We start from the raw sequence: 23,723 nt of genomic DNA on the forward strand, positions 1-23,723 counted from the left end.
ACAGTCCGTTACTCACGTGTTTGGATGAGGCAGGCTGAACTCGTGCTTCCACTAGCAACTGGACAGAATTGGACTTGTGCCTGAAGGAAGAGTTAAAACTTCAAATCAGCACAGAACCACAGCTGCAGAGCTGATGAAAGAAGAGCTACAGATTTCAGCGGGAAACATGCAGAATGCCCTTACGGGGTCCTTGCCACGGGATCACATTCATCCAGTGCTTTACCAACTGCACTGGCTCCCGGTGGAGTACAGGGTCAGGTTTAAGGTGCTGGTTTTGACCTTTAAAGCCCTATGCGGCCTAGGACCCTTGTACCTACGGGACCGCCTCTCCTGGTATGCCCCGCGGAGGACCTTAAGGTCCACAAATGACAACATTTTGGAGGTCCTGGGTCAAAAGGTGGTTAGACTGGTCTCAACTAGGGCCAGGGCCTTTTCAGTACTGGCCCCAACTTGGTGGAACGCTCTGTCACAAGAGACTAGGGCCCTGCGGGACTTGACATCTTTCCGCAGGGCCTGCAAGACAGAGCTGTTCCGCCTGGCTTTTGGTTTGGACTCAGTCTGACTCTTATGTTTCCCTACCCTTGTGGTCTTGATTTATCGGCTACTTTAAAATGAGGCTGCATTTTAACTTGTATTTTAATACTGTGATTTTATTGGTGTTAGCTGCCCTGAGCCCGGCTCTGGCCGGGGAGGGTGAGGTATAAATAAAATTTATTATTATTATAACATTCATTATTTTATTCAGCATCACAGCCACCAAGGAAGGCAGGCCATTATGATAAACAAAGTATAAGGTTGGGGGGAAATCCTGTCCCAAACCAAGGCTATGCACGAAAAGGCTGATTTGAAAAATTTATGTGTATAGTAGTGTATTCAGCATCAAATGCTAATGCGCAAAAACAGACAGAGTTGCAGCCAATTAAATCTGTGTAGAAGTATAGCTTGAGATACAAAAGGATTTGGCATTAAGACCAGGGCACCAGGGAAGTTGTTTTTCCCCCAGTGAGGCTTGTATGATCGTAAGATTGGTAAGCAACAATTATTTATGTGCTTTATTAGGCGAAGTGATTATATTATGGCTGTAGTAGCTTTTGGAGTATTTTTATATAACTTTTATTGTATTAATGAAATTTATTATTTATATCAGCAGGGCCTTGTGGTTTTAAAATGTTTATAGGTGGCATACTGAACAGATGTTAATTGTTTTGTATGTTTGGCCTTACAGCAAAATCTATATACACTGATGAAGGATATATTTGGAAATGGGTGTTTTAGGGGACGCGGGTGGCGCTGTGGGTAAAAGCCTCAGTGCCTAGGACTTGCCGATCAAAAGGTCGGCGGTTCGAATCCCCGCGGCGGGGTGCGCTCCCGTTGCTCAGTCCCAGCGCCTGCCAACCTAGCAGTTCGAAAGCACCCCCGGGTGCAAGTAGATAAATAGGGACCGCTTACTGGCGGGAAGGTAAACGGCGTTTCCGTGTGCTGCGCTGGCTCGCCAGATGCAGCTTTGTCACGCTGGCCACATGACCCGGAAGTGTCTCTGGACAGCGCTGGCCCCCGGCCTCTTAAGTGAGATGGGCGCACAACTCTAGAGTCGGACACGGCTGGCCCGTACGGGCAGGGGTACCTTTACCTTTACCTTACTATCCACAGAAATTGAATTTTCAAATCAGCGTTTTTGTGCACCTTTTTGATTTTTTTGCTTTAGCCTACACATGGGCCCCTTGTTTTTTGTCCAAACCAAGGCCAGCCAATGAACCATATTCTTCATCAGCCATGGATCATTATCCCTTTTTTTCAATTTTCAAAGTAGCCAACATCTGCTTGCTTGAAAATTAAACCCCAGTGTGCAATACCAAGTGGTCATAGGATTGCAACTCTGAAAATGGCTCAAAGAAAAAGAAAATATGATACTCCAAGGGCAGTGAAAAGAAAACCACAGTAGTAATGCTCCACAGCTTGAAGATGTGCTTACCTTTCCAAAATTTCTGAGATTTGCCAGTGGAAGCTAACTAATACAAGCTTAGCAACTGCATGGGACACCTAAAGAAGGAAAGGAAGGGGAGAAACCAGATTAAATTAACATGTCAAACATACCTGCTGAAAGGACCTATCTACCTCCCATATCTACAAAACAAGGCCAATTTGTATTTTCACAATGCTACCAACATTCTCCAGGAAAAGCAAATAACTACCTCTCTCAAATGTTCTTCCCCTTAGCCACCATGTTACTTAGTTTTCCACTTACCGTAATTTTCGCTCCAAAACACGCACTTTTTTGCTCCTAGAAAGTAAGGGGAAATGCCTGTGCGTGTTACGGAGCGAATGCACTCGACCGGATCCATGGCGGCCGTCAGTCAAGCAAAGCGGGAGCCGCTTGCAGGGCTTTGCACGGCTCTAGCTTTGCTTGCTTTACAGCCAGGAGAAGGGGGAGGAGCCGAGGAGGAGGGATGGAAGGAGAGCCATGGAGCAAAGCGGGCAGCAGCCGCTTACATGGGAGGAGGGACAGAAGGGAGCCATAGCGAGCTGCAAAAAGCGCCTTGTAGCCAGCAACAGCTGCTGCAGCCTCAGCTAGCAAAAGTCCATGCGCTCTCTAAACGGAGCAATGAGGCTGCAGAGGGGCAGCAGGACACAGGAGGGCTCTGAGCCACGAGCGCAGTGAAAACCAGTAAAAAAGTTTTTTAAAAGGCTGCTGGGGACAGGAGGGCACGGGATGAGGGAGAGGGGGAAATTACGATTCTCCCAGCGTCTCAGCTGATCCGCTGAGCAGGACTTGGGTTGCAGGGGATTCGCCATTAGCTGCGTAAAGCGGGAGAGAAGGAGCAAAGGGGGAGAGGAAAAGAGCTGCTTACACTGCTGTAAGTGGCTGCTGTCCGGTTGGCTCCTTTAAAGCAACAGTACTCTTTCCCTCCCCCCTCAGCTCGCCGAAAAGCTCCTTTTCCACACACCCCACGCGAGCTCCTTCTCCCCTTAAACCCCTCACCTGCATTATTAGCCGCATCCTTCTCCACACACCCCACGCGAGCTCCTTCTCCCCTTAAACCCCTCACCTGCATTATTAGCCGCATCCTTCTCCACACACCCCACGGGTGTTCCTTCTCCCCTTAAACCCCTCGCCTGCATTATTAGCCGCATCCTTCTCCACACACCCCACGGGTGTTCCTTCTCCCCTTAAACCCCTCTTCTGCATTATTAGCAGCATCCTTCTCCACACACCCCACGCGAGCTCCTTCTCCCCTTAAACCCCTCACCTGCATTATTAGCCGCATCCTTCTCCACACACCCCACGGGTGTTCCTTCTCCCCTTAAACCCCTCGCCTGCATTATTAGCCGCATCCTTCTCCACACACCCCACGGGTGTTCCTTCTCCCCTTAAACCCCTCTTCTGCATTATTAGCAGCATCCTTCTCCACACACCCCACGCGTGTTCCTTCTCCCCTTAAACCCCTCTTCTGCATTATTAGCAGCATCCTTCTCCACACACCCCACGCGTGTTCCTTCTTCCCTTAAACCCCTCTTCTGCATTATTAGCAGCATCCTTCTCCACACACCCCACGCGTTCCTTCTCCCCTTAAACCCCTCTTCTGCATTATTAGCAGCATCCTTCTCCACACACCCCGTGGGTGTTCCTTCTTCCCTTAAACCCCTCGCCTGCATCATTAGCAGCATCCTTCTCCACACACCCCGTGGGTGTTCCTTCTCCCCTTAAACCCCTCTCCTGTATTATTAGCAGCATCCTTCTCTACACACCCCATGCGTGTTCCTTCTCCCCTTAAACCCCTCTCCTGTATTATTAGCAGCATCCTTCTCCACCCACCCCATGCGTGTTCCTTCTCCCCTTAAACCCCTCTCCTGTATTATTAGCAGCATCCTTCTCCACACACCCCATGCATGTTCCTTCTCCCCTTAGACCCCTCGCCTGCGTTATTAGCAGCATCCTTCTCTACACACCCCATGCGTGTTCCTTCTCCCCTTAAACCCCTCTCCTGTATTATTAGCAGCATCCTTCTCTACACACCCCATGCGTGTTCCTTCTCCCCTTAAACCCCTCTCCTGTATTATTAGCAGCATCCTTCTCTACACACCCCATGCGTGTTCCTTCTCCCCTTAAACCCCTCTCCTGTATTATTAGCAGCATCCTTCTCCACCCACCCCATGCGTGTTCCTTCTCCCCTTAAACCCCTCTCCTGTATTATTAGCAGCATCCTTCTCCACACACCCCATGCATGTTCCTTCTCCCCTTAGACCCCTCGCCTGCGTTATTAGCAGCATCCTTCTCTACACACCCCATGCGTGTTCCTTCTCCCCTTAAACCCCTCTCCTGTATTATTAGCAGCATCCTTCTCTACACACCCCATGCGTGTTCCTTCTCCCCTTAAACCCCTCTCCTGTATTATTAGCAGCATCCTTCTCTACACACCCCATGCGTGTTCCTTCTTCCCTTAAACCCCTCTCCTGTATTATTAGCAGCATCCTTCTCCACACACCCCATGCATGTTCCTTCTCCCCTTAGACCCCTCGCCTGTATTATTAGCAGCATCCTTCTCCACACACCCCATGCGTGTTCCTTCTCCCCTTAAACCCCTCTCCTGTATTATTAGCAGCATCCTTCTCTACACACCCCATGCGTGTTCCTTCTCCCCTTAAACCCCTCTCCTGTATTATTAGCAGCATCCTTCTCCACCCACCCCATGCGTGTTCCTTCTCCCCTGAAACCCCTCTCCTGTATTATTAGCAGCATCCTTCTCCACCCACCCCATGCGTGTTCCTTCTCCCCTTAAACCCCTCTCCTGTATTATTACCAGCATCCTTCTCCACCCACCCCATGCGTGTTCCTTCTCCCCTGAAACCCCTCTCCTGTATTATTAGCAGCATCCTTCTCCACACACCCCACGCGTGTTCCTTCTCCCCTTAGACCCCTCGCCTGCGTTATTAGCAGCATCCTTCTCCACACACCCCGCACGTGCTCCTTGTGCCTTGAATGCTTTTCCTTCCCTCCCCACTTAAAACGTGGTTACAAAGCACGGATCCACATGGATCCTCAGGATTTTTGCACTGGGTCACCCCAAGTTCACCATCAGATCACATAGCATATCCATGGCTACAGCCTGCACCAAAAAACACACACGCACCCACTGTTTCATGGGGCTGCAATGGCGCAAAATCGTGGTTACAAAGCATGGATCCACATCGATCCTCAGGATTTTTGCATTGGGCTACCCCAAACTCACCGTCAGATCACGTCTGTGGCCACAGCATGAAGCACAAAAATCATACACCCACTGTTTCATTTAGAATATTTTTTTCTTGTTTTCCTCCTCTAAAAACTATGTGCGTATTATAGAGCGAAAAATACGGTATGTCTCAAGACCACGAACAAAAGCATGGGAGGGATTCAACTAACGGGTCCCACTAGCGCAAGGTTTCTCAAACCTGGGTCTCCAGCTGATTGTGGACTACAGTTCCCATCATTCCTGACAACCAATCCTGCTAGCTAGGGATGATGGGAGTTGTAGTCCAAAAACAGCTGGAAACCCAAGTTTGGGAAATCCTTACTCCAGATTTGATAACTGAAATATTGGAAGAATTATGCAAGCAGAAGAATGCATTTCATAAGGTTGACTGTGCCAAGCAAGCTTAATAGCTCTGCCCAAGACTCCATTGATTCCAGTGACATTCAAGGGAGAATTAAGTACTCTGCAATGGGTGGTTTTAAACAGGCTTCATATCGAAGTGTACCTGCAGGGTTGTATCTGCACAGATTTGGGAACCAGCTCCTCTTATAGGAGGTAGGTGCCTGCAAAACCGATTAGCAGGAATTAATAGGCAATGGAGGAAGTTTTTGCTTCTTCAGGTTCTTCCTCATGCACTGAAACAGGAACAGGGCCCTGAGAAACGTCACTGTGGCTTCTTTTAGTTCCTCAGGCTCCTTACAGAAAAGCACCCCACAACTTGCACCTCAATTTCACTCTCAAAGCCATTCCTCCCTGTTTCTCCGGATGTTGCAACATTCAGAAGAATGAGTAACTAAAAATTACTCCATTTAATACAACCCAATGGTATGAATTGTTTTTTTTACTTGTAACCACTATCACCAGCAATTCACAATTCAAAACTAGAGATTAACTTGCAAACTGTTGACCATGTGGCAAAAGGGCAGCAATAAAGATGAGCAGCAGCTGAGGGACTGGACACATGTTGGTATTATTATTATTATTATTATTATTATTACTACTACTACTACTACTATCAGCATTTGTCAGTTGCTTTATACAAAATAAATGCTCAAAGCAACTTAAGATAAAATCAGTTAGATAAAATAGATAAAATCAGTTAAAAGCTGGAAGAATTTAAACACAATGTTCAATAACAAAACTCCTAAAATGCTCATGCAACAACATAAAAGGAGGGCATGTTCTACCCCACCCTAGAGGCTACCTTAACTACCAAAAATCTGGGTAAATAGAAATGTCTTCGTCTGGTGGTTGGGTGCTCTTGTGCAGAGACAGGTTCCATAGGGCAGGATTCAGCAGTTGCACTTTTTGCACGGCTTCCGTGGCATTTGTGCATGATATTTTTGCTGAGATTGTCTTGGGTTTCTTGCAGTTGATAGCAGTTGGCTTTGTTTTCTTGTTAGAGGATAAAATCAGCAACATATCTGCAAATACTATTTATAAGTGAACGGCAAAATTTTGTTAGCTTGTTTTTAGATCCATTCTGAATTGTTAAAAAAGATGGCAACATTTGTATTATGTATTTTATTAAAGGTAAAGCTACCCCTGCCCATACGGGCCAGTCTTGACAGACTCTAGGGTTGTGCGCTCATCTCACTCTATAGGCCGGGAGCCAGCGCTGTCCGCAGACACTTCCGGGTCACGTGGCCAGCGTGACAAGCTGCATCTGGCGAGCCCGCGCAGCACACAGAACGCCGTTTACCTTCCCGCTGGTAAGCGGTCCCTATTTATCTACTTGCACCCGGGGGTGCTTTCGAACTGCTAGGTTGGCAGGCGCTGGGACCGAGCAACGGGAGGGCACCCCGCTGCGGGGATTCAAACCGCCGACCTAGCGATCGGCAAGTCCTAGGTGCTGAGGTTTTACCCACAGCGCCACCCGCGTCCCATGTATTTTATTATGCAGGGTTAATTATTTACCTGCTTTTAAACATTTATATTTCTTGCATGTTTTCAGTTGTGCCTGGTTTTAAACTAATGTATGCTGTGAGCTGCCTTGCTTTTGAGTCCTGCCCTGGGGGAAGGTGGGATATTAAACAAACAAATAAACAAAATGCAATTTTATAATTTTAACTTACGGGAGTATTTACATCACCCTCTCACAAAACATCACAACAGTATTTTTAAAATAAACTTTAAAGGCAGTACAGCCTATTTCTATGGGTTGTAAACCGTATTTGAGTATAGTACTATAGTAAAAATGCAAAAAATGAAGTGATCACTTGGTCTCCACAAACAGGGATGGAGATGCTTTTACTCCAGTGTAACTCTTCCTGAGCCCAAGTCCATACGTCATGGAACAAATTAAATGTCAGCATGACAACCATTTCTGCAGTTTGACCACTTGGGCACAAATGCTCATCAGCCTATTAATTCAGAGTAGAGATGGGTTCTCGTTTCAGTCTCATCAGCATTCAATCATAGGTCCATTCTGTCCAGTTTTGCTTCATGCACAAAAGGTCTGCTGCCTTTGAAGTGTATGTATTTAATGTAATTGTACACCCCAACTTGACACACAGCAGGAAAAATATGTGTTTTTTTGAGAATGCTTTAGTTTTTTAATTGTGGATCTGTTTACTGCCCTGGGCTTCTTTGGGAGAAAGGGCAGAATATAAATTTAATAAATAAAATAAAAATGACATGAAATATGTCAACTGCTGACAATGGCTCTCTGTATTCTACATAGGACAACCAGGCCACTTTATGTAAAAGCATGAATGGGCACAAATCTTTAAACAGAAATACTTTTTAAAAACCCAACAGAGGAACATTTCAGCTTCGGTAACTTTAAGGTGGCCAGCGCTGAACAAAGGAACTTCAAAAGGAAACTGCAATGTGAAACCACTGAATTCAACACATCAAGAGGTTCAACCCTGTCACTTGTGGACTGAAACCACACTGCATGTGTTAATTGGCTTACCAATGCCAAAGATGCCTGTTGTTAAACGCTGCTTTCTGTGAATGGCAGCTATTAATAACACAATTAACACTGTCATTTTCTGCATTCCACTACAAAAACCCCCAGGCGTGTGTGTGTGTGTGTGTGTAAGAAAGCTTGTGCCATTACGAAAGCTAGGGCAATACAGTCTAAGGCTGGCATTCTGCTTGTGCATGGAGGATTTCCCCTTCCTTTTCCTCCTGCAGCCCCCCCAACATGCTCTGTAGAGATGCTCAGAGCCAGTTGTGGAAGCTACAGGGGGAGGAGGAAGAACTGAATCCACTGCCTTCTGATCTCACCCCTTTAGACTTTAAAGGTGCCATAAGACTGTTATGGTAGTGCTGCAAGAGACCAAAATAGCTACCCCTCTGGAAACTGTGTTACACAGTTATCAATACTCCATTTACCTAGCCATAAAATCAAGTTAAATTCCCAGGTTTGTCAAAAAATATGTTCCTGTGCTTCTCCCGCTCTCCACATTCTGCAAAGATCCAACTGCTGTGAGACAAGATTTTTACTTCTTGCAAATCCACAAGAGTAGCCGCCTTAGGGATCCATGAATCAAAAGAGAAGTAGGATGGATTTTGAGCTGCCTCTGTACACTTGTGGCTCATTTCCCCAGTCAAACAAGGAGGAAGTGAAAGGTATCAAAGTAGCCTTTGTGCAAATAAAGCTACACAAGATTGCCCGGTAAGTGGTGACCCCGGGGAAGAGGCTCAGGTCTTCCCGATAGCACTATATTCAGGCTGCCAAGGAAACAGACCAGGACATCCTGATACTTTGCTTTACGAGACATTAATTTTTCCTTTATGCAGAATGACCACAGCATACCAAAACAAGGGCTAAGATAATGGAAAAAGGAAAGACCTTAGGGGAGGCCAACTAGACAAGGACCCTTAAGCAACTTTATCTAACTTGATTTCTGCCTAAAAAGTATAGTGAAACACAGTGTCTCCAGCTCCAATATGTGCTCACTGCTTGTGAGGGAAGCCTGGCAGAGCCTGGGTGGCCATCGACCTTCTCTCCTGCTGCCTTGCCTGGGCTCTGCATTCTGTGCTTTAAAAGTTCCAGGTTAAAAAGTCTTCCTAGTCCCCAAGTAAACATTCTTGTGGTCACCTATCCCAGAACACCTTGCTATGAAGGAAAACTTATTTGGCCTTTTCTCAGAGTCCAGGTTATGAGGAAGAGGCAGGAAAAGCCACCAGCATGGCTACCACAATTGCAGTGACAAATCACGTTGCTTTAAGTAAGGGGGGGGGGGAGAGCAAAAGGAATTGGGATGCAGTGTTGGGGGGAATAATGAGCTGGCTCTGTCGCTGCAAAGAGAAAGATAGGGAGGGCATTGAGCAGCAGCAGCAGCAGCAGCGAAGCATTGGTGGCAGCCGCTGGCCAGACCTGCCAAGATGCTGATGCAGACCCTGTTTCCAACGTGACAAATACGGCAGCTAACCACGGCAGGTCTCTGAAGGACCAATTTGGCAGCACAACACACTAGAAGCAGTCACAAAAGGATTAGCTCAGGATTATCAAAGCTGTTTAGGTGGCCATAATCACAGCACGGTTTAAGCACTGCTAAGAATAATTGCTCAAGGTATCTAAGGTGACATAGCGGTAATTGCAAAGCATGACACGTTTGTAATTAGAAGGCTCCCTGGGTTCAGTGGAGGCTGCTCATATAATGATATCCAGAATATGATTTAACCAAAATGGGAAGTGAGCCTGGCTAAAAAGCACCAACTCCAATTAATAGGGGCTTTGCCTTCACCTCTTTTGGGCAGGCTGGAGAAAAGCAAGACAGCACACTAAAACCATTCCCAGAGTTACAACTGCTTGATTTCTTCACCGTGAACTGCCTCAAACTTGGCTTAGCCGAGAAATATATCCTCTTTCCTGCCGAAGGGAATGCAGCTTGACAATGCATTTAAAGAGCACAATGCCAATTAAGAATCTAGGTTATTTCCGCTGCCAAATCTAGATGGCAGTTCAAAAATTGAGGAAGGAGACCCCTGGAAAAAACAGCTTCTAAAGAGCAAGTAAGATTCCACAATGAAGCTATGAACTTTAAGTGTGGAAGTGGGCCATGCATCTATTAGCACACCTTCAGAGAATTCAGAGCTCCACTGTCCTTTCCAGGAACATCAGGCACTTAATGTGCGCATATAGAACAAGACCGCCGTTCTCAATTACGTCTTGATGGCTCCCTCGGCCTATAGAGCGAGATGAGTGCCACAACCCCAGATTCATCCGCAACTGGACCTAACCGTCAGGGGTACCTTTACCTTTAAGCTTCACAGAATTTATTGTGTCCAGAGTTTCATCTGGTTCATAACTCTTAGCCTGGTGAATATTAGGTGAGGTTTCAAGTGTCTATAATGCTGTTAAAAGATGTGCAACAGAAACCTATTCTGTGCATTACTTTCTTGGTGATAAGAGTTGTTAGTGGCTTTAAGTTCACGGCAGTCCATTACTGTGTCACGATTATGCCAGATGGCTTGCATCAAGTGTCAAATGCTGGCTTCTGCTCAGAAATTGAGCTCTGAGCATCTGCAAAAGGGCTTGAGAGCTTCTAGATTAAGGCTACTGCCCAAGCATTATTAACCAAATACTTACAGATTATTGTTCTCTTCCCTTCAAAACGCATAGAGATTGCCCCCCCCCCCCCAGGAGCAATTAGTCACTGGCACAGCAGCAGGCAACAGCGCCTACCTCTAACAATCCATTTGTCATGGTAATTATAGGATTTCAGGAGACCCAGTCTGCTTCTCCTGAAGTCTATGATTATTTCTCCTTTAGATGCACAACACATTATCAAATTGCTGAACTGGAACTTTTAATGTGTCTTTTCTCCATGTACTCACTTGGAATCTATTTTAGCTCCTCAGTTATTTGCATATCATCTTGGGCTTCCTCTTTTGCAATAACTTCTGGGGCCAAATGTGCATTGCAGAAGTAAGACCCAATTATGATGCAACAAAGAATTACAAATACAGTGCAAATTCCACTTGCACTGAGAAGTCTTAAGCAACCCAAAATGAAGCTCAGATCAAGAGCTACCATTTTGCTTAATGCAAGCTAGCACAGTAAAACACTTTGCCTTATTTATTCTAGATTTCATCCCGGGGGAAGCAGCATGGGCATCCCTGACACGTTGATCCAGAACTGGCTTCCACAGTCACTTATGGACTCACTGTTAAAACCGTGTTTATGGAAGACAATCTTACTCGGCTATGAGTGATCACCAAAGAAGAAGAAGAAAACAGCCAGTAACTTCAGGCTCACAAGCTACACATCATCCTTCCATTTTCCTAATGCCCCTATAAATGATTTCTCAGTCTGGTTTGGCCCCAGCTTCTCCATGCAATATGGCGAATGTGGGAGCCTGGTTTGACTGATCTCTTAGGACAGGTGCAATTGACTTTCTTTATCCTTTGAGATGCTTTGCAAAAGAAAAGGGTCTATGAAAGAGATAAGCAGTTCACCAGAGCTTATAATATTGCATTTTAATATTGCATATTGTTCACCAGAGTTTGCAATATTGCATTTTACAGCAGTCATACTTGAAAGGACTGAAACGGCAGTGGCAAGTGAAGAGGAGATGCATTTGCAAAGATGTTACTACAGATAAGGAGATTAGCATTAAAAGATCATGGGAAGAAAGGGGAGCCACAGTATGAACAGTGACTAAAAGGGAGAGAAATCCTACCCCAAATCCCATTTGACCTTAAGCCTGGAACAGTCACCACCACAAAAATATACACCACTGAGCACTAGAAACTTTTTTAGACAAGAAGTGTTAAGTCAGGCATAGGCAAACTCGGCCCGCCATATGTTTTGGGACTACAACTCCCATCATCCCTGGCTAACAGGACCAGTGGTAGTCCCAAAACACCTGAAGGGCCGAGTTTGCCTATGCCTGTGTTAAGTACTAGGAAGTCAGTAAAGGAGAGTTCGGCCATATTTGGTGCCTACGAGTATTAAAGCACTTGTGCTCTGTGAAAAGGGGCACACACACACAAAGCGAAACTGGAAACACAGCCACCCCAGATCCACAGCAGTTTTGGTCGTGTTTCACTTACAGCTCTGATGGCAGACCAAGCGGTTCAAGTTTTCCTTGTCCGTTTTGCAGCCTTAAAGGTGCACCTTCATCGCATGCCACAGTGCTGCTCACCTTTAATGCAGAGGCCAAGCTGACCATGTGCTCGTTCAGGGTACTCTCCGATTCCTTGTAAGTCAGGCAGGTAAACTGATATTCCTCAGGGTCAAAGGCATCTGCTCCCTGCTGCTCCACGTCATTTGCCACCCCCTCATAGTAATCCTCAATGTCCCCGGGCTCTTCATCCTCTTCCTCCTCATCACAGTTTGGATCATAGTCCTCTTCGTTGCTGTCAGAGCCCTGGCTGTTCATGTCCACAGACATTTTAGTGCTCAGCCAAACTGCGGAGCAGGAGAGTAACGTCCGTTTCTTTTTCAGCAACTCTTATCGCTCTTTTGACTTCATTTGACTTCTCTGCCTCCTGAATTTGGGGCAGGGGAAGAGGGGGGAAAGGAAAATATATGAGTAAGTTTAATGCCCACAAAATGCCTGCAAATAGCCTGACAAGAACAACAGAATTCATATGGAAAAAGTTTGAAGATTATTTACAGAAATACTGCAAAATTAATGAATGTTAAAATGTTGGAATGAAGTTATATGGCTTTAGTAGAAATGTTATAAGGCTTTAAGTATAAATAGATTAATTGAATTTTAAAAGTAAAATAAGGTTAGAATGTGTTAAGCTAATTATTTGACGGATAACAGAGGAAGATGGAAAGGAATTGCTGAAACATTTGACAGAAGTGGAATACAAAAAGGGAGGTGTGAGGAGGTCGGTGAAACAAGTGAATGAAAGATATGATATTGAAATTGTTTGAGTGTTTTAAATTGTTTTGTTTGATTTTGTTTAGTTTAATGTGTTTAGTGTTATGTAGTGTCTTTATATTGTATTGTATTGGTTTTTATTTTTCTGTTTTTGTTTGGTTTTGTAATGTTTAAATTGTTCAAAAAGTAATAAATATTATTTTTAAAAAAAGAATTCATATGGGGGGCAGGGCGGGAATTCAAGAAAGTTAAAATAGTAAGTAGCAATGTTCATACGCAATGAAGGCAGACTACTTTTTTTGTAAGACACTGAATGCTTATTATTCCTATGCCCAGGTCGCTTCAGGAGTCATGTTCAGATTCCTGCTCCATGCCTCACTCCCCCTGTTCAGTCTACCTCACAGGGCTCCTGCTGCTGCAAATCTGAGTGGGAAAAGAACTGCAACAGACTTTGTACTCTGAAATGTGCCACAGAAATATATCCATCTTCTGTTTTAATTGTGCTAATTTGTATTTGTTTCAGCCTGTACCTTGTTTTCTAACAGAGAGAGAGAAAATCAGCTTACGAAAACTAAAAACCGTACACTACACCATACAGATGCAAAGAGCCCAATTTAAAATAATCAAAACATAACAAATCTTAGCAGCAGACATTCAAATTGCCCACCTAGAAGTGTTATGGGTTTCCAGTATTTCAGCTCTCATTAAATTATTTCACAAAGCACAAAAAGTCTTTCTAAAGGTCTTCTAAACCTAACTCCACTTCTGATCCTTCTAAAGGAGTGGAGAGGGATGACCAGAGGCACAATGGGGGCCATGCGTCTGAAGGTAGCAGCACCCTCAGCTGTCTCTCATCAAAAGGTAAAGGTACCCCTGCCCGTACGGGCCAGTCTTGACAGACTCTAGGGTTGTGCGCCCATCTCACTCAAGAGGCCAGGGGCCAGCGCTGTCCGGAGACACTTCCGGGTCACGTGGCCAGCGTGACATCAGTGCTCTGGCGAGCCAGAGCCGCACACGGAAACGCCGTTTACCTTCCCGCTAGTAAGCGGTCCCTATTTATCTACTTGCACCCGGGAGTGCTTTCGAACTGCTAGGTTGGCAGGCGCTGGGACCGAACAACGGGAGCGCACCCCACCGCGGGGATTCGAACCGCCGACCTTTCGATCGGCAAGCCCTAGGCGCTGAGGCTTTTACCCACAGCGCCACCCGCGTCCCTCTCTCATCAAAAGGCCTGCAAAAATGGGGCGAGAACACAACGGAGAAAGCATTCCTTCAGGCCATGCATGCATAACTTTATGGATCAAAATTAACACTTTGAGTAAAGTTAAAGGTAAAGGGACCCCTGACCATTAGGTCCAGTCGTGACCGGCTCTGGGGTTGCGGCACTCATCCCGCTTTATTGGCCGACAGAGCCGGCATACAGCTTCCGGGTCATGTGGCCAGCATGACTAAGCCGCTTCTGGCGAACCAGAGCAGCGCACGGAAACGCCGTTTACCTTCCCGCTGGAGCGGTACCTATTTATCTACTTGCACTTTGATGTGCTTTCGAACTGCTAGGTTGGCAGGAGCTGGGACCGAGCAACGGGAGCTCACCCCGTTGTAGGGATTCGAACCGCAGACCTTCTGATCGGCAAGTCCTAGGCTCTGTGGTTTAACCCACAGCGCCACCCGCGTCCCTTAACACTTTGAGTAGTGCTTCAAAAATAAGTGGTGCAGCTCACTGACAATCAGTGCAATATGGCACATTTGGCTCAATCTCGTTAACAAACTAGCCACTGCATGCTGGAGTAGTCGAAGTTCCTCAACAGCCTTCAAAGACAGCCCTGCGTCAAGTCCATTACAGTCTGCCAGGCTGACTCTTCCTAGGGGGCAGAGCTGGTGTAGCTGAATAAGGAAATCCTGATGACAGCTGCCAAGTGTGCATCAAGTAGAAACGCAGACTCCAAGGAGCTCCTCCAAGCTGAAAACCTGTTGATGCCTACTTGAGAGGAGATAAGGGAACCAGTCAAAGATGGCTTGTACTTTAGGAGGAAGGCAACTCTACCCAGGACAGGTTGTCCACATGCTTCCAAGTCGACTGGTTACACCCCTATCCATATGGCCGGAACTTCAGTTTGATGCAGCATTGGGAAACTGGATGTGACCACAGGGCTGGATCCAGGATTTATTTTTCATTTTTTAAATTTCACTTTTAATTTGTATACCACCTTTCTATATTGCTATATGTAAGGATTCCAATATCTCACAATTGTTCAAATAAAATTCATTTTTACTTTCTTTGCACCTCCACTCCATGGTGTTCTGTACACATACGTCTGTTCTCTACCTCCTGCTTCCAAAAGTCACTTTTCTGCAAAGGCCTCTCCGAAGTACCGCCCCGTTTACCCTCCCCAAACTTTTGCATCTGCCATATACTTGCCTCATCCGGATGATAACCTTTCTTGGCAAAAACTGCACCTCTGTATAACTAATGGTACTAAATTCTACGCAGAAGCAGTGACAGTACATAACTCAGGTTCCCATGACCTTTTAAAGTGTCACCATCCCCTTGCTTCACAGCCGAAAAGCAAGCTGGCTGAATTAATAGCTGAATGGTGAAATGGAGAGATATGCCTGCCTATTGCCCAAGGACTGAAAGATAAGCATACCAAAAGTTATCACATTAACACATCAAATATTCCAAGCTCAGAAGGCAGGAAATTATTAGCAAAGCAACTAATGAAGACACAGGCTTAGCCCCTAATATTATCTATTTAAAAGCACACTAATCCTTATCAGAATAGCTGAAGGCAGAATTCTATCTATACCTATATTTACTTACTTGTCTATTTACATTTGATTACTGCTAGCAACCATGACTAGAAGCATTCTCTAAAGAGCTCATCAGCAAAATGAGCAAATCACGGCTTTAGCAAGCTGCAACTTACATCTTCTAATCAACACAATAAGTAAATCAGAATTACTGATTAAGGTGCATAAAATAGGCCAGAATTAAATACTACATACACTTCTCTCACACTGGTCTAGTGGAGTATACACTCAGCTCCAGCCTCAGAGTTGGTTTACATCCATAAAAAAATAAACCATTTAAATGCAGGAAAACACAGTCAAATATCAAACATAATCTGATTCTATGCATGTTTATTTGGAAATAAATATCAGCTATTTCAATCAGACCAGGAAAATGTCCTTATGATTGCTTCCAGAGACTCTCTAAACTCCATATTACTTCTTGGCTTCTGATCCCCAATAATCCTCAAGGCAACTTAACAAGTTACACTGGAGAACATAATGCACCCATCTGACTATAAAACCATAGCAGGGACTTTCCTATACAAGGCAGTAAGATTCTATTATATTTGCCTAAATAAAAGCTAGTCCATCACACACACATTAGAACCTGCACCTCTATTTTAATGATTCTTTTAAATTCACAACTGTAAATTAGCCAGTAACGGTGAGAAATATAACTATAAAATTCCAGAATACAAAAATCATGGGGAGAAAAATCTCAGTTAACTCATAGTATTTCCCATCCCTTAATTTTATAGTACCGGTATGTTAGGTAGGTATTGCGGTCACTCCAACATGCATTTTGATTTGCCCTGTCCTGAGCTCCGCCAGCTTCCTTCAGCTTAAGAGAATGAAGATCAAAAGATAAATGCTAAACGACCACAAATTTGTTCAAGTACCCTCAAAATGTGCCACAGCCAAATCCTTTATATCAGTCTTGCAAACAGTACTAAGGAGATTATCAGTCCCCTTCCTCACTCCCACTCATCCAAGTTCCTTCTCTTTTTCACACCATTATTACAACCGCCATTAATCAATTCCCCATGGCAGGAGTCAGCAAACTTTTTCAGCAGGGGGCCAGTCCACTGTCCCTCAGAACTTGGGGGGGGGCTGGACTATATTTTGAGCCCAGCCTTGGCTGGGGAGGGCAGGGTATAAATAAAAAATTATTATTATTATTATTATTATTATTTTGAAAAAAAAATACGAACAAATTCCTACGCCCCACAAATAACCCAGAGATGCATTTTAAATAAAAGGACACATTCTACTCACGTAAAAACACATTGATTCCTGGACCATCCGGGAGCCGGATTTAGAAGGCGGCTGGGCCGCATCCAGCCCCCGGGCCTTAGTTCGCCTACCCATTCCCTATGGGGTTATCCCCATATACCTGCCTAGGAATAAAACTGTGGACTTACTCCATGTGAGAAAGGTGAAGAGGGAAAAGTCCACACACATACCCTATAACGACCTAAGAACAGCCTTGGAGGATTAGGTCAAAAGGCCCATCTAGCCTAGCTTTGTTCTCAGCATGACCAGCCAGGCACCTATGGGAAGCTCATAGCCAGCACATTAGTGCAAAAGCACTCCACTGCTTGTGAGCCCAGCAAATGGTGTTCAAAGGCATAGAATGGTACCTCGGGTCACATACGCTTCAGGTTACAGACTCCGCTAACCCAGAAATAGTACCTCAGATTAAGAACTTTGTTTCAGGATGAGAACAGGAATCGTGCTCCGGTGGCAGTGGCGGCAGCGAGAGGCCCCATTAGCTAAAGTGGTGCTTCAGGTTAGGAACAGTTTCAGGTTAAGAACGGACCTCTGGAACGAATTAAGTACTTAACCCGAGGTACCACTGTACTGCCTTCAAGACTGGAGGCAGTGCACCGCCATCATCCTTAGTAGCCACAGATAGCCTTATCTTCCATAAATTTGTTTAATCCCCCTTTAAAGCTTTCCCCCTTTCACTATATCTTGTGGCAGCTGATTCCACAGTTCAACCGCGTGGTGTGATGTCGTTTTTCCTTTTGCCTGCCTGGAATCTTCCACCATTTAGCTGCCGAGATTAATCTGGGGACTCTAGCGTAATGAAAGTGGGGGGGAAGACTACGCATTGTGTCTGATTTGTACACCTCTTTCCTAAAGCCGCCCCAAAGGTTGTATGTAGCCTTTCGTTATAGTAGTGTTGCGCCAGCCCCTTGATCTTGGTTGTCCTCTTCTGAACTTTCCCCAGCTCTACAATATTCTTTTTTAAAAGCACAGATCTGTTTCTCGCCTAGACTTTAAGGAATAACTACCGTATTTTTTGCTCTATAAGACTCACTTTTTCCCTCCTAAAAAATAAGGGGAAAAGTGTGTGCGTCTTATGGAGCGAATGCAGGCTGCGCAGCTATCCCAGAAGCCAGAACAGCAAGAGGGATTGCTGCTTTCACTGTGCAGCGATCCCTCTTGCTCTTCTGGCTTCTGAGATTCAGAATATTTTTTTTCTTGTTTTCCTCCTCCAAAAACTAGGTGTGTCTGGTGGTCTGGTGCGTCTTATAGAGCGGAAAATACGGTAGTTCTGTTTAAAGGCAGGGGTGGGGAACCTCAGGCTCAGGGAACAAATGCAGCCCTCCAAGCCTCCCTATCTGGTCCTCAGGACTCCCCCCAGGCAGAGGGAGAGCATGGCCTACTGTACAGACCTCACATTTACACTTGTTGTTCTACCCACTGCTAGTTCCCCACCCGTGGTTTAAGGCTAAAGAACTACACATAGGTAAGAACTACACATCGGAGAGCAGCATTACATCAAGCGCATATGTTACTCTTTCTCTGTGGCAGTAGATATTTGTCAGAAAGCAGAAGAAAATGGATAATCACTAGCTTTTAGTATCACTCGCAATCATTAGTTACAGCAGTGGTTTTCAACCAGTGTGTTGTGGCGCCCAGGGGTGCCTTGAATGATGGTCAGGGGTGCCGCAGGCAACACTGGCCTCCATCCCTCTTTCCTCCCATCCCTCCTCTGATGCCTTCTCGCATCTCTGCCTTCCAAAGGCTGGAGTGGCTGCTTGTTGCAGCAGCCCTGGCTACAAGGTCCCCAGACAAATGGTGCCCCCAGGGCTGGCCAAGGGTGAGGAGAGATGGGGAGGCTGAGGGAACACTCCACAAGGGGAAGGGTTTGGAAATGGGTATGGGGCTGCCAGCTCTGCAGGCAAGGGGTGACATAACTGGGCTTCTGAGGCTCAGAGCACATTTTCCCAGAGGGGAGCCACAGAAAGAATATACAGTGGTACCTCGGGTTAAGAACTTAATTCATTCCGGAGGTCTGTCCTTAACCTGAAACTGTTCTTAACCTGAAGCACCACTTTAGGGGTTTCCTGCTGCCGCCAGAGCATGATTTCTGTTCTCATCCTGAAGCAAAGTTATTAAACCGAGGTACTATTTCTGGGTTAGCTGAGTCTGTAACCTGAAGCGTATGTAACCCGAGGTACCACTGTACTCCCAAGCGATCTGTTGGCGAGTGGCTGTTCCTCTTTCTTCCTCCCAAAAGCACGGGGCTTTCTTCCTCCCTAAAAAAAAAAAAGCTCAACAACTTCGCCCTGATCACTGCCAGTTTTTAATCCTGCAAGTAGATCGCAGTCTCTTGGGAGTTGGCCACCCCTGGTATAAACTAATGGAATATAAAGGGGAAACATGAGAGAAATTTCTATTCAGGCTTCATGCTGCTGTAGAATATTGATTTATTTTTTTTGTCTAGAGCATACAACAACGGCAATACTATACCTGAAATTTTAACACACTACTAAAAAGGCCAACTTACATATGCTTTCCAGAGGCAGGCACTCTGAAAAAAATTAGAGCAACTGCCAGAGGAACTAGTCAACATGGAAACATTATGTGGGAAGGTCAGTTACATGGGAGAACAAGTATTTAATACAATCCTCAACAATCCTCATTTTCTAGTAAAAGAATATTTGGATGCTTTCTCCCTTCAGAATCCAAGCCTCTTTCAATCCTTTGTTGGTGAATAAAAGTCTGTTGTATAAAAACTCATTATGCCACACTCTTTAGTTCATATAGTGCCCTGATCCTTGGAATGGTAATACATTTAAGATGGCTGAAGTACTGCAGAGTGCTACCCATACATGACTACAGCAACCACGTTGTCTTTGTAGTCTTTGGGATGGTGTGGCAGGAACAGCCCCCGTCCTCTTGGCCTGGACACTGTCTCCTGCTGCTCTGCTTCCAGATCTGATCTGGGAGGCAGGTACTGCCAAGGTGGGATTGTTGTTTGTTGAGGCCAAGACAGCCAGAACTGCCACCGCCTTTGGCAAGCGAGGATGGTGGCTCCATCAAGCCCTCTCATGTGAAGATTCCAATGCCATTAAGTCAGCTGCTTGAGGAACTGTGCGCCATCCATATCTTTTGGCGTGGACACTGTCGCCTGCTCTGCTCCCACATCTGAGCTGGGTGAGGAAAAGGGAAGGACTCCTCTTTATCAAGGGCAAGACAGCTGGCATAGGCAAGAAGTTGCTGCTCTTCTGGACATCCAGAATCTTCACAGACAGAACCATGTAAGTGAATTATAAGAGCTTGTGCCTGAGTCTGCTTTCCCTGCTCTCTCACATTCTTTTTTCCTTCTATGCCATGTCTTTTTAGATTGCAAGCCTTAGGGAAGGCATCATCTTATCATTGGTTAAGTCAGTTGCTCTAAGAGCCTTTGTGGCTAAAGGGAAGTGAATAAATGTCTCAAGTAAATAAAATAAGAATTAACTGGTCAATTTCCAGGATTCTACAGATTTTGTAGATTCCACGGGATTCTACTAAAAATTACATCCAATGTTTATTTACGTGAGAGACAGTCAACAGAGTGTAAGGGGACACAGATGCCCAATACAGGTGGCAACTATTTAGCACACATTCAATTGATGTGTGACCACTGGCACAGGGGTTGTTTTGGACCCAGAAGAGGGCAGAACAGGCTTATGTGCACTCCCCTGATGCACACAGGGGCCAGGAACACAACTCCCACTCAAATCAGGGGTTGCTTGTACCAGCATTCTCCAACCTGATGTGATACTAAACATCTGGCGGGCACCAGATTGGAGAAGGATGCCCAATACATTCACACCTGAATTCTGGGATCAGACACTTCCCCCTGCTCCAAATCAGTCTCTTGTCCTGCACCTGTTTGTTTTCATTACTGTCAACAGTAGCCGCTAGGAACTGATTAACTCTGTACTAGATTCAGTTGTCTTAGGCAAACTGTAGTGGGACATGAATTGGACCAAGGAATTCTATTATCCACATGGGTAACAGTAGTTCAATATCTGTTCCCAAACCTAGGTATGCCAGATTAGGACATTAAGACTACTGCAATTATTTTGCTACAACAACTTGACTCGGATAGTGAAACAACTACAGAGAAACTTCGTTTTTTGAAAGGTGACTGGTCCTTACAAGATACATACAAGATCAGCTCAATGTATCATGGAGAATGTAAGAAATTTGTGTTGAGCACTTATCTACAGTATGAAATGCCCAGTTTTAAAAGAAGATTATACAATGCCTTCAGGAGACAGAACTACCCATGAATACTATATATATCCAGAAATAATTTGCTACAATTATGAGCCTTAGTCCAAAGCTACTTTAAGTAATATCCACACACAAGGGAAAATTTCAATCAGAAGCAAATAATTACATAACTCTTGAGAATAAACAGTGAACCTGTGACTCTCCAAATGATGCTGGACTTCAGCTCCCATCATTTCCAGCCAGCATGGCCAAAGGGCAGGGATTATGGGAGTAGCAGACCAGTAACACCTGGAAACCCACAGATTCTCTCCCACCCCACCCCCGCTCTGTAAAGTAACTCCTCACTAAATCAAGAGTATTCCTTTCATAATAGGGACCACCTAACATAACAAAAGCAAAGTAGCCTGCTCTGTAGCAACCTATCCCTTAACTACCCAAGTCCCAGCAAATTATGCAAATATGGCTGGGACCACAGACTTAGTTGAAGTTGACAAAGACGTCTCGCCTGTATGGCAGTTAACTATGCTCAAGAAGCGAAGCTCACACATTCAAACCTGCCTAGGCAAAAGCTTCCACCTAGAAGTGCCTTCTGTACCACATTGCAAATGCTACCTGTACACACAAAAGATAAAAGTTAAATAATTTTCCCCACAGACCTCATCTGCTGCTAAATACTCTGTGGTGATACCCTTCCCCCGTCTTATGAACAGTTAAATGTAGACTGTATGTCTACTGCAATACACACATTTTGCTTCCTTCCAAAAGATATTACAGTGGTACCTCGGGTTACATACATTTCAGGTTACATACGCTTTAGGTTACAGACTCCGCTAACCCAGAAATATTACCTCAGGTTAAGAACTTTGCTTCAGGATGAGAACAGAAATCATGCTCCGGCGGCGCGGCAGCAGCAGGAGGCCCCATTAGCTAAAGTGGTGCTTCAGGTTAAGAACAGTTTCAGGTTAACAACGGACCTCCGGAACGAATTAATTACTTAACCCGAGGTACCACTGTATTTGCATAACCTGTACGCAGACTCACACGCAGGTGGCACTACTTAAGCTTCAGCCTACTGCCATCCCAGATGTTTTGGACACACGTGGGTGACTACGGTAGGTTGAGGGAGGCCAACTTAAAACGTTTAGCACCCACTTGCAGTAATACCTAACGCTAGAGCAGCCACTCTGATGCTGAGGCAGGTGCAGGGAGGGGGTGTGTAAATCAATTCGCATGCGAGTGGTGGTGGTGGGAAGGAACACAGTGCATGGACAAAGAAGCAGCTCCGGCACCAATAACCTACAACGGACCTCTCCCACCACCCCCCTCCCCATTTTCCCTTTCTCTAGGGAGGCTCAGGAAGCGCCCGAGCGCATAGCCGACATTCTTTGGATAGTAATAATAATAATAATTTTGATTTATAGCCCGACCCTCCCCAGCCAAGGCCGGGCTCAGGGCGGCTAAGAAGCAATAATAAAAAAGTTGAATGAATACAACTTAAAAACAAGATTAAAATACAACATTAAAATATGATGAAGCTGGCAGGGCCAAGTGGGCTGGTCCCAAAGGCGGGGGTGGGAGAAGGTATCGCCCACAACATTGCCCCCCAACCACCCACCCGCCTGCCTGTGGGAGTGGGGAGAGCGCCGGGACCCCCTCGCTGGTTCCCACCCCTTGTGGGTCTAACGGGAAAGGACCCCCCCCAAAAAAAACCCGCACCCCAAGCCCTGAAACTCACCCTTAGTCCCCCCCCCCGCCCAAAGGAAGGCGGAACCTCTCCCCGCTCGCCCTCCCCTTCCATGTAAACAAGGCCCGGCTCACCCCCCCCCCCGCTCCTCCTCCTCCTCTGCGCTCACCCAGAGTGCGGGGAGGGCGGCGTAGAGGCCGCAGCGGCCGCGGACTCGGGGGAAAGCAGCTCCCGCAGCGGCAGCGAGCGAGGCGGGGGGGGGGCGCCGGAAGAGAGCCGGGGAGGGAGAGGGAAATGGGGAGGAGAAGCAAAAGAAGAAGAAGGAAAATCACCTCCCCGCGGGCTCCTCCATTGGTAGCCGGGCCACTGTGGCCTGCGCACCGGAAGCCCCGGCCTCCGGCCTGGCGTCACTTCCGCCGCCGGGGAAGAAGGGGGCGGGGGCGGAGCCGAGCGTCCGTGACGTAGGAGCGTCCCTCAGGGGATTTAAAAAAACTAAAGGCGGGAACGAGCCATTGTGCGAAGTCAGGAGGGGGGGTTGTCCGCGGGCTGAACCATTAGAGTGGGTGGCTGTGGGGGAGGGCGCTTTCTCCACTCTCGCCCAATTTTTCCTCGTGATAAATTGGTCTCATCCTCCACGAATTGCAAACATGGGAGGGTCACCAGTTCTGCAATTCCCACCGCTGCCACTTTCTGTTTTAGTGATTT

General features: G+C 46.0%; 1 protein-coding gene across 4 annotated transcripts in view; it reads right to left on the minus strand.

The window, feature by feature from the left end:
- The window catches only part of ARIH2 (ariadne RBR E3 ubiquitin protein ligase 2), a 46,427-nt gene extending 22,986 nt beyond the window's left edge, over positions 1 to 23,441 (minus strand). Inside the window, exons 1-4 of one of the 4 annotated variants that reach the window (XM_083426091.1) lie at positions 23,351 to 23,441; positions 12,335 to 12,680; positions 1,973 to 2,040; positions 17 to 80 (exon numbers count right to left, since the gene is read on the minus strand). In XM_083426091.1, coding sequence (XP_083282217.1) covers positions 17 to 80; positions 1,973 to 2,040; positions 12,335 to 12,583 — 381 coding nt within the window. In that variant the 5' untranslated portion in view covers positions 12,584 to 12,680; positions 23,351 to 23,441. Of the gene's footprint in view, positions 1 to 16; positions 81 to 1,972; positions 2,041 to 12,242; positions 12,681 to 23,187 lie in introns of all 4 variants that reach the window. The other 3 variants (XM_083426092.1, XM_083426094.1, XM_083426093.1) reach the window with 3 other exon arrangements.
- Positions 23,442 to 23,723: the final 282 nt, after the last annotated feature.

Source organism: Podarcis tiliguerta (assembly GCF_965153285.1).
Source record: "Podarcis tiliguerta genome assembly, chromosome: 2".
Lineage (NCBI taxonomy): Eukaryota > Metazoa > Chordata > Lepidosauria > Squamata > Lacertidae > Podarcis > Podarcis tiliguerta.